Source organism: Mastigoproctus giganteus, chromosome 2 (assembly GCF_048544385.1).
Source record: "Mastigoproctus giganteus isolate SK-2022 chromosome 2, ASM4854438v1, whole genome shotgun sequence".
Lineage (NCBI taxonomy): Eukaryota > Metazoa > Arthropoda > Arachnida > Uropygi > Thelyphonidae > Mastigoproctus > Mastigoproctus giganteus.
In genome coordinates, this window is record NC_143576.1 from 49319002 (window position 1) to 49335032 (window position 16031).

Below are 16031 nucleotides of genomic sequence, written 5' to 3' on the forward strand. Positions count from 1 at the left end.
AAAAGAAAGTAGTCTGGAATATGGATTGAAATCTCAGGAGAGAACCAGGTCTCAGTAAAAACCATCAGGTCTGGATGCAGATTCCATGATGTCAGTTGAGTGAGGATTTCATCATTATGTTTTACAAGACTGCGTGCGTTCATATAGAATACAGTAATTGCATCTTTTGATGCTGCAGTAAGGCATAAGTTGTTTGGCTTAATTGTTGGCATGTGACAGGGTAGAAAGATGTTTTCACAAGAGTTAGTGGAAAGTAGAATCTTCCATGGGTTTGGTCCAATTGCAGGTAGGACTTAATGATCTGCTAGAGTTTCGAATAAGATCTGTAAAATCAGAAATTTTCTTTAGTAAAATATAATTAAATTCACGCAATTTCGCGTTTTCCAATCTGCTTTTTTTGAGTTTCATCAAGAAGAGAGACCATCGTGGATTTGTGAGCGTCCAAGATTTGAAAAATGAGTTTTGTGGTCAGCTCATTTGGATTTTCATCTAGTGAAACTTCTTGGTTAAGGAGGTGAGAGAAGGAGCGATTTGTTTGCTCTGATGCCACTCATGAGGTATGGCCTCGGATAGCCCACTCTGCCGAGTATCCATTGACGACGAGGAACAGTTGAAACACTGAGGGTCACCGTCGGGAGGGCTTGAGGGATCAGCTGGGTTGGAGCTTAACTTATTTTCATGTTTCGCCTGCTTTTTGTTTGATTGCCTGTGATTTATACAACAAGGGCCCTTCCACGAGTCGATCGCTGCCTGTGACATCTTTTTCCAGTTCGCAGTTGACATAGCCGCCGTAGCCTAGTGGTCAGGCGCGCGGGTGCATTAGTACACATGCCTTGAGTGACCGGGGTTCAAGCCAGTGACTGCTGAATACGGTGCTGTTTCTTGTATTCTGTGTGTCTTGTAAACTCCTCTGACCGTTTGGTCGTCCAGGAGTATAAACAGAATATTTATTTATTTATTTATATCTATGCATTTGGAGCAGTACATAACACCGCATTGCATTGAAGGAAATCTTTGCATTTCTTTTTTGCACTTGCGGAGCCATTGTAATTAACAATAAGTACACAGAATTTCTTTTGAGATTAAACAATAAAAATATACAATATACAAAATATGAATATACAAAGTATGAGATATACAACACAGAATTATTGCTATCTGAAATAATTTTGTACTAAACGTATCCACGAACTTCAGTTAAAATTCTTCAGAATTCATTACATTTCATTCAAAGAGCCAATTTTAAAGATATGCTTAGTAGATTCCTAATTTAAGCAACAGGCATTCCTAACAACATTCCTAAATTTAAACAACATTTAAGCAACAGTTTTTGGATTTCACACCACTGCAGATTAACTAGCTGAGGGTCTTTTGAAAGGCACAGTCATCTTCGTAAGAACAATGGCTTCAACATGCGGCTTCAGATCGTTCATGCTTCTCGTTCAGCAGCTTTAGAATTAGCCTTTCACGCCGTTAATGAAAAACATACTTTTTTATTTAACGAGGCCAAAATACTTAGTGTCCAACGTAATTACACGCGACTGTTAATTGCAGAAACCATAGAAATTAAATTACACGAAAATTCTGTTAATGTTCGTCAGTCCTATCTCATCTCCGATTCGTGGGATTTTATGCGCATGCGCGAAGACAAATAATCCCTATATATACTCACCCCTATTCGGTAATTTTCATTCCTGTGATCGACATACGGTCGAAAAGCGTATGTCGATCACAGGAAGGAAAATCGTTTTGCAATTTTTTTGTTAAATTCTTTTAATTAATTTTCTTATTTTTAATTGAGTTAACTCGATTTTTAATTGGGTTAAATTCAGTTTTATTGTGTTAAATTGATTTTTAATTTTTTTTTAATTATTTGTTACTCTAATGTAAGTTTTTCGATTTTTTCGTTTTAATTTCTGGAGAGTATCATATGAAACTGTTCTACGTGCTATATTGAGGTAACCTTCTTTTATTATTTTACAAATATTGATATCAACGTAGAATGTATTGAGCCTTACAGCTCTGGTTCATACTATCAAAAAAAAACTAATAAAAATAAGATTAAATATAGCATCTCTCAAAGTTGTGTACTTCCAGATCTTTGTTTCGTAGGTTTTTTGGAAGTTGCTAGTGTTGTGTACCGCTTTGTCGATCGAACAGGTAGACGTTTCCTTCTTTTCGATAAGGTTTATTCTGTTGAACGGGATTTTCTTGTCCATTATTATGGCGCGGGCGCGGTATGGTTTGCGAATAGGGATCTCTAGTACCGAGGTTCATACTTTTAATACAGTACACTTTCTTTGATCAAGTAATATTTTGTGCTAACTTATTATCATTAAAAAAGGAACTTTTAAAAATGTGTTTTTTTATTTTCATTTACCTTTTGCCAGCCACAGAGCCGTCGTTCTTTCCTTTTGGTTCATCGAGCTCAACTCCTGCCCATTCTCCGGTAGCAAAATCTGCTGTTCCTAGATATCGCAGAATTCCCATTTTGGTACCATTGTTAGAATTTACTACAACTCTATCCCCAATTCTGAGCTTCCCTCCTATTACACCTGGTGACACGGGCCTTGTACGAGTGGGTGTAGCACTTCGCACACTGCTCGCAGGAGACCATGAGGCTGAACCTCTACCCCCATAGTTTTTTCCGTCACGACTCAGTACTGGGGAAGTACGGGATCCATTAAATGAGTTGTTATCTTCGAAACGGGATTTCATTGGGAAACGTGTTAATCTGTGAAGTCGAGCGAATACACCCCTCTTCGGTTCACACTGGAAATATCGAATTCCTGCTACGGAGCCGTCATTCTTTCCAGAATAATCATCTAACACAACTCCAGCCCAATCTCCTTTAGCAAACTGGGTTTCCCCAAGATACTGGATGTAGCCAGGCTTGTTTCCGTTTACCCACACGCGGTCACCAATAATGAAGTCGTCGGTATTTACTGTCAATACTCCATTATCTGAAAAACAGAAAACGATCACTTGGTTAAACTAGCCAACCTCATAATATAAAGCGAGTTAAATTTTTAAAATGCATTATTATTATCCAAGATGGTTTATTAAAATTCTGGCACATTTGTTTGCAAGTCATACTTAATTCAGAGTACCATCGCTAAGTTGTCAGATTTCTTCGAAATGCACACTGTTCAGTAAAACATTTACCACACGGGGAACATGGACGCCAAAAGGCTTCAGAACATTGCAGGAGATATGTTGTATCAGGTCACCAGGATTGCATCCCGTCTCTACCAATACCTATCGATCTGCGATAAGGTCGTGGTGGAGAACCTAAAAGCTAGATTTGTCGGTCCACATAATCCCAGAGATGTTTTATGAGATTCATGTCAGGCAAATTCGTAGGCGAAGGTAATAACAGGAAGCCACTTTCGTGTTCGGCAAACCACTCTCCAACAATACCAGCAATGTGAGAGGGCGTTTTATCGTGCTGGAACACGCCTGTGCCGTTCGGGGTAACAGTCACAATGAAGGGGGTAAAACTGATCAGCCAAAATGTATAGATAGTGTTTAGCATACAGTGGGTCTAGAGACAAGAGATTCCCGGGAGACCTCCTCCCCAATCCCAAAACATTGGCGGTAATGCTTCGTATGGGAAGGTGGGGGGGGATTCTCCTGGTAATTTCTGTTGGACCAGTACATCGGTGTGATTACTCTCCGCAGTTTATCGCCGTACCTGTCATACTACGCACATGGCACAGAAGGAAACGTGATTCATCGGAATAGGCAAATTTTTCCCTTCACCAACTATCCAATAACGCCATTCAGGTGCAAACTTCAGGCATACTTGGCGATGACTAGGCTACCCTGACTGGGCATCTAACTCGAGTGTTTCCAAGTCCATAATCCCCCAAATCCTTGAGGGATAATGGACTTGGACACACAGCTGGTCATCTCCTGGTTAGCTTTCCATAATTTTCATCTATCAGCTCGCACAATGTGGGAGAGGCTAAGTTCACTACAGCCATTGATGAGGCATGGGCGCAGGCCATTGGTACGTCGACTGCTGCTCTTGTCAGCATCCATACACTCTTAGAACACCTTCACCACAGCACTCCGCAAAGAGCCCACAAGATGGCAGTGTTCATAATACCCAGCAATCAGTACTCGAAAATCATCTGTTTTTCGAAGTCTGTAAGATCACGACCCTTGTCGATCAAGGACTTCGTACAAACCACATATCACAAACCATTAGTATCACATTTACCGGTTCTCGCTGACTTATTACTAAAACACGGGGGGTGGGTGATATAGTTTTCACTGGACAGCGTATTTCAAGTATAAAAAGTAACAATAAATAAACATTCAACAAAGTAATTTTAAATAAGAAAATGAACGATATTAGAATTAAATTAGTTATAAACAATCAAAATGAAAACTTAAATGAATTATATAATAGGATAAATACATGAAGAATGAATAAATAAAAACGAATAAATTACGAGTAATAATGACCCTCCCCTTTCTCACAGAAAAGAAAGAAAAATTTTCCAGGCAGTCGAGACTTGAATTCCTAAAAATCTTAGGCTGTGTGAAATTTTGTTTTTTTTTTTGTTGTTTTGTTAATATTGTGGGAATAAATATTCAACAAATTCTATGGATGGCATCTGCATCTTATTTGAAACAATCTGTAAATATTCATCAAAAAGATAAGCAGTATTTTTTTAATTACTGTCTAGTAAACAAGCCATTCCGCAAGTGGCATTTGAATGTAGTAATGACGTAAAAATCAAAATGTGCCCATTTAATTAGGCTCGCGCTGTCAATTGTGGGATTTGAAATTTCATTTGGTTGCAGTGGGATTGCCTGAAAAACACCGTACGAATTGAACACTGATTTTTCACCCGTATTACATCTTGTTAAGAAGTTTTTAACTGCATTAAAAGGTACTACACTGGTGTGCAAAACCTAAGGACCAACAAACTTAAGGACTATTTCTAAAGGTTACAATCACAAAATCTTTACTTAAGGTACTCTTTACTGAGAGTAGATTCAGTCTCAGCAGCAATTTTGGACGTCAGCTAATCTGGTGAGAGGTTGGCACACGGTATTACCCGCAAACTTCACTGAAAGGGATCGATATGGCGGTCAAGGTGTTCTCGTCTGGGGGAGGCATTATCTTGGACGTACACAACTCTAGGCGGTACTGTAACCGGTGCACGCTACTGTATTGAGGCAATCCTTCCCCATGTGCATCTGTTCCGAGTTGACATTGGCCCCGAGTTCGTGTTGTTGTTGTTGTTGTTGTTTTGGTTTTTAGGAGCATTAGCAACTAAGGCCATATTGCTCCAGGATATGCGGTGGTCATTCCTTAACCTTTCCGCATCCTCCGTATTTGGTGGTGACGGGCTCGAACCCCGGTCTAATCAAGAAGCGTGTGCTACGCACTGCTGCTCCTTCCCACCTGGCTACGGAAGCGCCCCCGAGTTCGTGTTTATGGATGATAACTCCACACGCCATCGCACTGCAGCTGTTGATATGCTTTTGGAAAGTGAGGACATTGTTCGTATGGATTGGCCTGCCCTGTCCACCGATCTAAATTCCATCGAACACATATAGGACGCACTGGGGAGACGCCTAGCGGCACGTCCACACCCACCAGAAAATGTTCACCAACTGAAGATGGCGCTGACATCTTCAGCTTGTCAATGGACGATGTTACCGCAAGAACTTATCAACAACATTGTTCTAAGTATGGACAGGCGGTGCAAAGCCTGCATCGAGATTAGGGATGGCCATGTCTCCTACTGAGGACCACCTCTTCCCTTTGTTCCATTTTTGGCAGTGATGCATTTCTATCATGGCAGCCACTGCTATGTTGCCATTTTTGAATAAAGTCGCTCTGTACCGTTTTGTTTCATTTCTGTACCTCACGAAGTTCCTTTGGTATGCTTTTCCCAAATCCAGGCCACTCCTATGAGAAGATACAGGTGAAAACCTGACTGGTCCTTAAATTTTTGCACACCAGTGTATACTGCGAATGTAATGTTCGTACACTGGATAAAACGGTACCTCGAATGATCTTAAGAAATATTCCTCTTTTAATTGTTCTCACACTAAAGACAAATTATCCATATATTGCTTTCCATCAACTGGAATAATGCTCTTTCGGATTCCAAAATTTGAAAGAAGTCGTCAATAAAATGAATTTTCGACACTCAAAGTTCAAATTCTGACATGTCTAAATGTAAATGCTCGTCAAGCTTACCGCTGCTGTCGTTCCACATAAGAGTAGTGAGCGAATTCCATGCAGTGGGGTGTAAATCGATCGTCAGCCCCGGGTATAGGGGCGAAAGACTAATCGAACCATCTAGTAGCTGGTTCCCTCCGAAGTTTCCCTCAGGATAGCTGGCGCTCGAGGGAATCAGTCTCAACCGGTAAAGCGAAAGATTAGAGATCTTGGGGCCGAAACAACCTAAACCTATTCTCGAACTTTAAATGGGTGAGAAGTCCGGCTTGCTTGACTTGAAGCCTGGACGAAAGGATGTGAGTTTTTGGTAAGCAGCGCTGGCGCTGTGGGATGAACCAAAAACGAGGTTACGGTTTCGATGGTTAAGCCAGCCTGGAGTGGCAGAGTGTTTGTAGTACGACTATGAAGAAGAATATCATTTATCTTTGTTTTTAACTCGAGCCACTGAATTTTGGAAAGTTGTACGTAGGCTTTAGAACTCTGTAGCATTATCACAGGTTCAAAATCATAATATGTAAAATTAAGAGTTGTTTGGCTCTCCAATCTTCGATAGAATACGAAATTCTTTTTTCTCGCGTTAGATGCATCATAATTTACACTAGGCACTTTTCAAAGCGACGGTACAGTCAAAAACCAAAATCAAAATGACGCTTACCAAGCCAGACCCAGAACAATTGCGAAATCTCAGTTGCGCAGCAGCACATAGAATGGCGAATTGGATACGTGACCGTATCGAAATTAAGCTTTCTGATAGGCGGACATTTTAATTCAGTCAAATGTGTAATGGGCAGTGATGTAAAGGTTTTCAAGATATTATTTTTTCTAGCCATTTTACAAAAATATGATCTACGTTCCTATTTTTCGCCCAAAACCAAACACGAATATCACTTTCGTTAAATAGCCAGCATCCCATGGAATTCTGCTGTGGTTTTCCTGCAACAAGAGGTTTTGTCGTCGGATTTTAAAAGGCAATGCAATTGCCCCATGGACAAATGGGCTAAACTACTGCAAAACATGTACAAAAATTATTCGCCACTGCAATTTCTTTTATAGTTCAATAGCCCTTTTCATTCAAGCACAGCTGAATATTGTAAGCGATCATTTTAACACCTTTACAAAACAAGCCCATGCATGCCATCATGGTTAAACTTTACAGAGTACAGCTATGAATCATTTTCCCCCCAGGAAGGACAGCCCTGACAACTTGGCTCCGGAAGTCATATCCTGTTTGTGTGAAGTGAATAGGACTGCATGCTTTTATATCCAAGGAATAGCTTTATATGATTTCTGATTCGCCAAAAAAGACTATATAGAACAATGCATCTTTTCGTAATATTATCTTTTTTTTTTTTTTTTTTTTTTTTTTTTTAAATGAAAACCCAAAACACGAGAGTTATTAGAACCTATAGTACTTCGTACCGTGCTTGGGTTGGAGGTAGAGAAGACGAAAGAAGATGTATGTTGATATTAGACTTGAACTTCTGTAGGCTAATTTTCAGAAAATACGTACGAAGAAAGATTGTTCCAGAAAAAGGGCAGTTGAATGAATAAACGAGGAAGATGAAAAGATTGTTCTCTGAGTTTGAAGTTGGACAGTAAATGGACAGCAGCTTGTGGTATCACGTGTTTGGACTGTTTTGAAAGAGAGAGCGGGAATTATAGAAGCCAATTCAGAAGAACAGTGCCCATGGAAGTATCTGTAGAAGAGGCATACAGCAGAAACAGTACGTCTATGAGACAGCGAGTGGAGAGACTCTGTTAGAGATGAGTTATTAATTAACCTAACTGCCCTCCTCTGAAAGGAATCTAGAAGCTTGAGAGAGGTTTTGCGGGCACCGCCCTAGATGTGGGAACAATATTCCACGGTAGGGCGGATTTGTGATATGCACAGAGTGAACAGCTGTTTTGAAGAAAAGTAACGCCGAGAGCAAAAGAGAAAACCAAGTTTTTTTGATGCAGAGGAAGAAATATTTGTAATGTGCTTGTGCCAATAGAGATTAGAAGTCAGGGTAATCCCCAAAAGAGATATATCATTTTCCCTAGAAATCGGATTGTCAACAAAGATAAACAGAGGAGCAGAAGAATCCTTTTTGCGAGATATAAGGCAAGACAGTTTTAGAAGGATTGAAATCAACTAGGTTGTCTTTGTCCCATCGGAGAATTACTTGTAGATCGGTATTTAAGGAATTGGTAGCGGATATTCAAGAATTTGAAGCTAATTGAGCAGGACAAGGTTTCTCAAAATGGAAAGTGGAATGCAATGTGCTATCATCGGCAAAACTATGGATAGGATTTCCAGTCAATGGAAGAAGGTCATTAATATGCAAGAGGAAAAGAGTGGGGGAAATAACTGAACCTTGGGGGACAGCAGCATTAGTGGAGAAGTTAGAAGTTAGAAGACAGAGCCATTGGGCGAAATCTATGCTGTGGTCCTTTACAGCAGGCCTGGCAAGGATATCGCACCTATCACCAGGTACTTGCAGGCCTTGACCGACATGCTGCCTGATCAAAGAACCATAATTGGTGCAGATGTAAACTGCCGTTCCCCAGCCTGGCAGAGTCTGACCCCAGACAGGAGATGTACAAGATATGGACAGATTTTAGAGGACTTTCTCTCGAACTCCCGGTTCCCTATCCTGAAGAGACCACACGAGATGCCTACGTTTTGTAATACCTCGGAGCAGTGGCTTGGAGTATTAAAATGATACGTATTCTGCATTGTTATCCTGTGTGGTCTGTCGTGACTGGGAACTTAAACGTCGCATACTCCCCTTATATTACAAAACAACATTCCTACCAGCTATAACATACGCCTCTGCGGTTTGGTATCAAAGGGCATCAACCGTCGTAAATAGACGCATAATTGACTTATTCCACAGAACTGTTAATTATTACCAGAGCCTACAGCACCATTAGCACCGTTGCCTTACAGGTCTTGGTCAGAGCCCTTCCCCCTTGACCAGGACATCACACGCACTGGAATAACCTATTATATAACCAAAGGAATGCTTTGCACCCATCTAGACTACACAGTGGATAACAGCGCAACCCACAAGGTTGAAAAGAACAGGCTGCAGAAATACCTAAAAGAAACCTGGAAAAACCGCTGGACAAACACAACAAAAGGGAATATCACCAAAAAGTTCATCCCGGACGTAGACGGAGTATATCCCATTCTCCCAACCTGGCTGCAACCCAGACTTTACACCACCTACCTCCTTACAGGTCATGGAGCCTTCAATGAAAAACTGACAGTATTGGGAATAGTGGAGGTTCCACGCTGTACTTGCATGGAACAAGAAAGCTGGGTGCACATTATGTTTGAATGTGCCAATACGAAGACCTTAGATGCAGACTAATGACTAGAGTTCAGTATCTACTGAGGGATCTTGAGTGGCATCTATTAGGTACGCAAGAGGAATACTTATCCTTAACTGATTTTGCTCAGGGGTTATTTACCAGGTGCCAAACACTAAAAGCCATTTACAGAAGACCTTAACGGAATGAGATGAACTAAACCTGCAAATAGCAGCGAGACGACACAGGGGAGCCGACTATACAGACCTTGGACTGAATACAAAATTCACTGGAAAAAAGTGACAATACGTTGTCTAACAACAAGAGGCATAATTACCGCCAATGGAAGCGAAAAACACCTTTACAGGAAGCAAAAAACACCTTTAGTCGTGACATCAGAACAAAGGGACACTGCTTCAAGACTGCTTCACTACATAATGACAAAATGTAGCGCTGAAATAATATTTTCTATATGGGTTGGGCAAGAAATTTTGATGTAGTTAAAGTTGGACGCGTAGGGCTGAAAACGCTGTGAACGTCAACAGTTTAAGGCCGCCGTAGCCTAGTGGTCAGGCGCGCGGGTGCATAAGTACACGTGCCTTGAGTGACTGGGATTCAAGCCCGTGACTGCTGAATACAGTGCTGTCTCTTGTATTCTGTGTATCTTGTAAACTCCTCTGACCGTTTGGTCGTCCCGGAGTATAAACATAAAATTTATTTTATTTATTTTAAAGGGGGGTGGGAAGACTGAAGACTGGAGGGAAGAAGAGGAAGTAAGGGGCCGATAGAGAGGATGGCTCCGCGATTGCAGAGTAGCAGGCCCGTGCTCCACCAGAGGGAAGAGATTTGAGGAAGGGGAGGAGTGGGGGGAAAAGCCCCTTTCCCCATGGGAGGGGAAATAAAGCACTGTTGAAGAGAGAAATAGTGTACGTTGATTCATATGACTACCTTGGATGTCCTTTAGTCCAGGTGCCCAACAGGGCAAAATGAGGTTCTTCTTGTCTTCTGTGGTGTCTTTGACCAAGTTGAATCACAAGTCTTAGTTGTGTTTCCATTACTCTGGGCCATTGAGGGATGCCTGCTGTCTCGAGATTGCCCTGTTCATTCGATATTGTTCTATTCATGGATTTGTGAACTTTTGGGATACCTCCACAAGGGAATGGTAGGGTCCATTGTCTTGTGAACAGATTTTGCTCAAAAAAGTGTGAATGCTTTGTAGGTGTCTTCCTCTTGCAGAACGATGTCCTCCTGGTTTCGAAGAAGCGAGTGAATCTTGGTGTATAGTTTACATCTGAGGTCCTCGTAGCGGTCACACTCGTAGACCAGGTGCTCCCAGGACTCCTGCTGTCCACAGGAGCACCGCGGAGTAGCTGAGATTCCAAAGTCATATAGCCGCTTTCTAAATGAGCCATGCCCGGTCAGTAGGTAGGTGGTTTGGAGTCCGGACGAAAACCAGGCTGGGGAGAGTGGATAAACTTGTCCGACATCCGCTATAAACTTCTTAGTAATGGAGCCTTTGTTAGTGAGATTCTTTCGATTTTGCCACAGTGATTTCACGTGTTGTAAAATCCGTCTGTTCTCCACGGTTTTGGAGTTTGCTGGGTCTGTGGTGAATCCTATATGGAAGACTATTTTTCCTTTGGAATGTTGGTACAGCAACCCCCAGCATGCAATTTCCAAGTTCAGGGGAAGGCATCCCGCCAGGACCTGGAGCGCGTGGGTGCTCACAGTGCAGCAAGCTCTTGTCGTTATGGGTAATATCGATCGGCATGTCATCTCCAGTTTTTTCTTGTTGACAGCTGTGCTAGTCTTTGTGTACCAGGCCCCAGCTGCATAGCCTAGTGCTGGGATAATGTGTCAGTGGTGTGGTTCATGTCATGTGTCAGTGGTTGATATTGACATTTATTACTTAAAGCGGTCCCAGCCAACCAATGGCCACCCTTCTTTCAGTTACACATAATTTATCAGTACTCTTATGTGCCCAGGGATGGACATGCTAGAGAGTAACTTTATTGTACGGCTCGGCAAGATTAAGCCCAGTATACTTCTACAACTTTTCAATAAATGTTTAGATGCTGGCACTTCCCCAGATCTGTGGAAGACAGCCCTTATCAAGCTGATTAGGAAACCAGACAAGCCCCCCCCCCCACAGGAACCGAGGTTTTATCGGCCTATAGCCTCATTGGCCAACCTTTGTAAGCTATTAGAACGTTTAATTGCCCTGCGATTAAACAACTTGTTTTTGGAACGGAGACTAATTGCGCCTAATCAATACGGATTCATTCCTGGAAGGTCCTGCGAGGACGTCCTTGTAGACTTCATTTCTTCTGTTGAACACTCCAGTTTCAAGTATACTCTTGCTATCTTTATTGACTTAGAGAGTGCTTTTGATTCCCTTTGGTGGGAAAGTGCCCTCGAACGTTTACGTCATGCCGAATGTTCCCAGCAACTTTATCTTCTAATTAAGAGCTATTTCTCTAACAGATTTATCACCGCCAGATCTAAGTACAGACAAATTTTGCGTCAGGTCTTTCGAGGGTGTCCTCAAGGCTCCATTTTAGGACCACGTTTCTGGAACTTTGTTCTGCAAGGTTGGTTTACCCGAACCTTTGACAACGTGAAGATCATGGCATATGCGGATGATTTGACAGTCCTTGTTGGTCGCAATTCAAGGTCTTCTATTGAAATATCCGCTGATAAAGTTCTATCTGATCTTCAACAATGGACAGTTGAAAATAAGTTAAAAATTAGTTCTACCAAGACAAAAATTATGATCCTTGGCTCTAAATTGGACGTTCATCGACCACCAAGAGTTAAAATAAACAATAGACAATTACCTCTAATAACGGAAATTAAACTTTTGGGAATAACTATTGACTGCAAGTGATCAGAAATTTCACCGGCGCTCTTGTCAGAGTTTCTAGAACTGAGTGGGGTCTTTCTAGAAGATGATTAAGAATCTACTATAACTCTGTGATTCTACCTATGACATCATAGGTAGAATCACACATTCTACCTATGCTGGCGCTTGGTTCCATAGGGTGTGGACTGTACAATTGCAATCAAAATTGATGTCAATCCAGCGTACAATGTTACTTTGTATTTTGAAGATTTGTCGAACAGTTTCAACACTTGCTTTACAGGTTTTAGCCGGGACGTTACCACTCGATCTCTACGTAATTTTCAGAGGCTTATGTTATCGCTTGAAACGTTGGATTCCCACTGAGATCCTTGGTATTTCTATTAACACTCAAGTCGATGTTAAAGCTGAACGACAAAGAATTTGGCAAGAGTTGATCAACTTGTGGGAGAGTAGGTGGGATGGCACAACACTGGGCAGGGTAACGCGCAAGTTTTTTTCCTGAAGTTGGCTCTCTTACGGATAAAAAATCTACAGTCTGGTTTAGCCTTGACTTGTTTACCTCCTATTTGATATCAGGACACGGATCATTAAATAAGAAATTGTTTAAATTTCGCTTGTCTCCTACGGAACTCTACCATTGTGGCGGTGTGGAAGATTGGCAGCACGTGTTGTACTCTTGTCCCTCATACAATGAATTTCGAGTAATTCTGCAGAATGCAATTCCCAACTTTTCAACAGGATTGGAACATAATTTTGTATCAAATACCACGAGTTACCGCGCTCTTCAGGATTTTGCTAAGGCAACCTTCAATAAAAGGCTCGCAATCCTTTCTGCAATGACTACACATGCGAATGTTTCAAATCCAGCTCAAGACTCTTCACCTTCACTGCAATGACGTCCATTTTCTCAACAAGATCTACAATTCTGGACTTGTGCTCTGTGTGTTGTGTTTTTTTTTTTTTTTTTGAAACTCTACAAGTGTCCTACAACTCAATTTGGCGATGAAAATTCCTGTGCTCCTTTGCTCGGATGCTGTTAACCGACTGTGACATTGTTATTGGTGATTGACTGTGTGACTTTGCTACTAATGACTGCAGGACTTACTGGATTTAACCTCAACTGTTTCTAAGGTTTGCGCCTGCTTCTGGGCTTGTGTAAAGTTTTGTCGGTTGAATTGTACTGTTATCCTTAATTATTTTCTTTGAACTTGTTTTTTTATTTATTTTTATTATGTTAATATTCATAAGATTACTTTCATTGTTTACTTTGACATTTCAAAGTATCATTTGTGTTTACCTCAATCTGTTCAGGTTATCTTTTGTACAGTATTTAATCTTTGTATAGTTGTTCTTTTTTAAATAAAAAAATAAAAAATAAGTTCCTTTTTTTTTCTTTTTTTTTGAACTATTTTTGGCTCGTAGTTTGTTGGGCTCTTGGCGTCCCTCTCTTCTGCTGCCGCCGGTTAGTAGCCCCTTGGTCTACCTTCCCGTGGTGGTGGTGGTGGTGGTGGTGGTGGTGGTGGTGGTGGCGCGTCTCCGACCTGCTGACTCCGGGTAGCCAAACAGCCAGTTCACTTCTGGCCATTTCTGCAGAATCCTCTAATTTAAAAGTGAAACGAGGCGGAGATGAACTAACGTTCCAGGTGCCGCCCAAGACAAACACATACATACATACATATATATTCCCTTTCCTGTTTTCCCAAGTACAGGGAGGGAAAAAACCTGCCATGACCAAAAAGATTGATATGAACAAATTGAAAAATAATCAAATTACATAAAATTTAAAATATACATATAATTAAATTTCAGACAACGTCCAAACTTCATTGGAAAGATCTTCATCTGTTTGCAGTTTTTTGGAAAGCCAGCAGCGCTAGGAGCTGCTGAGAAGAGAAATACCAGCGCCAGGAGCTGCCGAGAGCAGAAATTTCAACACAAGGAGCTGGAGTTGCAGTGGATATAGCATACCCAAGCCTTTACAGTTTCATAGAACTTTAGGTAATTGAGCACAAGGAGCTGGAGTTGCAGTGGATATAGCAGACTCAAGCCTCCACGATTTCAGAGAATTCTAAGTAATTCGGCATAAACCATACTGCATTACAAATCCAAGGCTTCCAAATGCAGAAGAGTCTTCCGCCTAAGAAATATTGCAGTTGCAAAAGCTTGGAAAGCCAAGAAGTTCTCCTGTTTATCAACTAGAATTGTCTCGCAGCCTTCTGCCATAAGATTGAGATTACTAACCCGAGATACCAATTCAATTCGTAGATCGCAGTACTCCTCACAATTGTACATAATATGTTCCCATGATTCTCGTTCACCACAATGGCAACTAGATCTTTCATTAATTCCTAAATCATGCAACTTTGCATTAATCGAACCATGAACAGTTAATAAGAACATAGCTTGTAAGTTGGGGGAAAACTATTTGAATTTTATCGAGGATGCATTTCTTAAATCTGGGAAATTTTTTTGTGTAATCTACCCTTTATCACAAACACTCCAACAGTCTTGCCAGACTTTTACCAAAGCATCCCAGATTCTTGTCCTTTTCTTTCTGGAATCTGCCAAAATGTCCACCTGTATATTCAGAAGAGAACAGGGAATACCACGGTGGATGAAATAAGCCAATGCACAATACGACACATGCAGATCAATAGGCAATTTTCCAGTCACAATCTGCAAAGCTTGGGTCGACACACTACTGCATTCATTCCATGCATATCCTAAGGAGCATTACTCTTTGAATGGAACTGAGCTTTCTAGTAAATACTTTTCTACTTACACGTACGAACCAAATTGGTGCACCATACGTTACCATGGGGATAAATTCATATAGCAAGTTCAGCGCCTTACCTTTTATTCCCCAGCCAACTGTAGTGATTCGAGTAATCATCCCAATAAATTTTCCTCACCTTTTCTGATAGATAAGTAACGTGTGAGTTGAAAGTCAAAGATCCGTGAAACATAATGCCTAGATATTTTAATTGCCTTGCCGATTTTAGGCTCGACCCCCTTCATTATAACAAGTGGGGATCTTCTACTCGAAAATTGATCCTTAAAGACCATTGTCCTTGTTTTGGTTCCTGATACAGTGAGTTTATGTAACCTATACCAGTTATTAAGTTCAAATACAACCTGCTGTGATCTGTTTTCTAGTTGCATCTTGTGTTGCTTCAATAAGCAACACAAGATCATCGGCATATGCCACTATCTCTCTGTATAAGCCAATGTCTCTCTGTATAAGCCAATGTCTCTCTGTATACCCAACCAGTCTTCCAAAACTAGGTTCCACATTAGTGGTGCAAAAACCGATCCTTGTGGGCATCCCCTGGTCACCTCTCGTACAATAGAATGAACCGACGACTTAACAGTCATTGTATGGTGTGTAAAGTAGTCCTTTACCACCCTACAGATCTTAGTTGAACAGCCTGCAAGTCTGAACATCATAAGAACGCTGCTCCATTGAACGGAGTTAAAAGCTCCCTCAAAGTCAATAAAGATTCCAAGGATGTTCGAGCTTAATATATAGTTTCGCAATGCCTGAAGCGGATCTTCTGTTCCACGACCTGGATGACTGCCAGACCAGCCTAAGTTTTTTTCAGTATAGTCAGTAAACCGTCTCGCCAGCATCCTTTCAAACACCGATCATAATCCAGGGAGGAG

At 41.2% G+C, this 16031-nt stretch overlaps 1 protein-coding gene across 1 annotated transcript in view; it reads right to left on the reverse strand.

The window, feature by feature from the left end:
* Positions 1–16031, reverse strand: part of LOC150089295 (CAP-Gly domain-containing linker protein 1-like) — a 291929-nt gene that overhangs the window by 179371 nt on the left and 96527 nt on the right. Inside the window, exon 2 of the mRNA XM_090388928.1 lies at positions 2381–2963. Within this exon, the coding sequence (XP_090245054.1) occupies positions 2381–2963 (583 nt within the window). The remainder of the gene's footprint in view (positions 1–2380; positions 2964–16031) is intronic.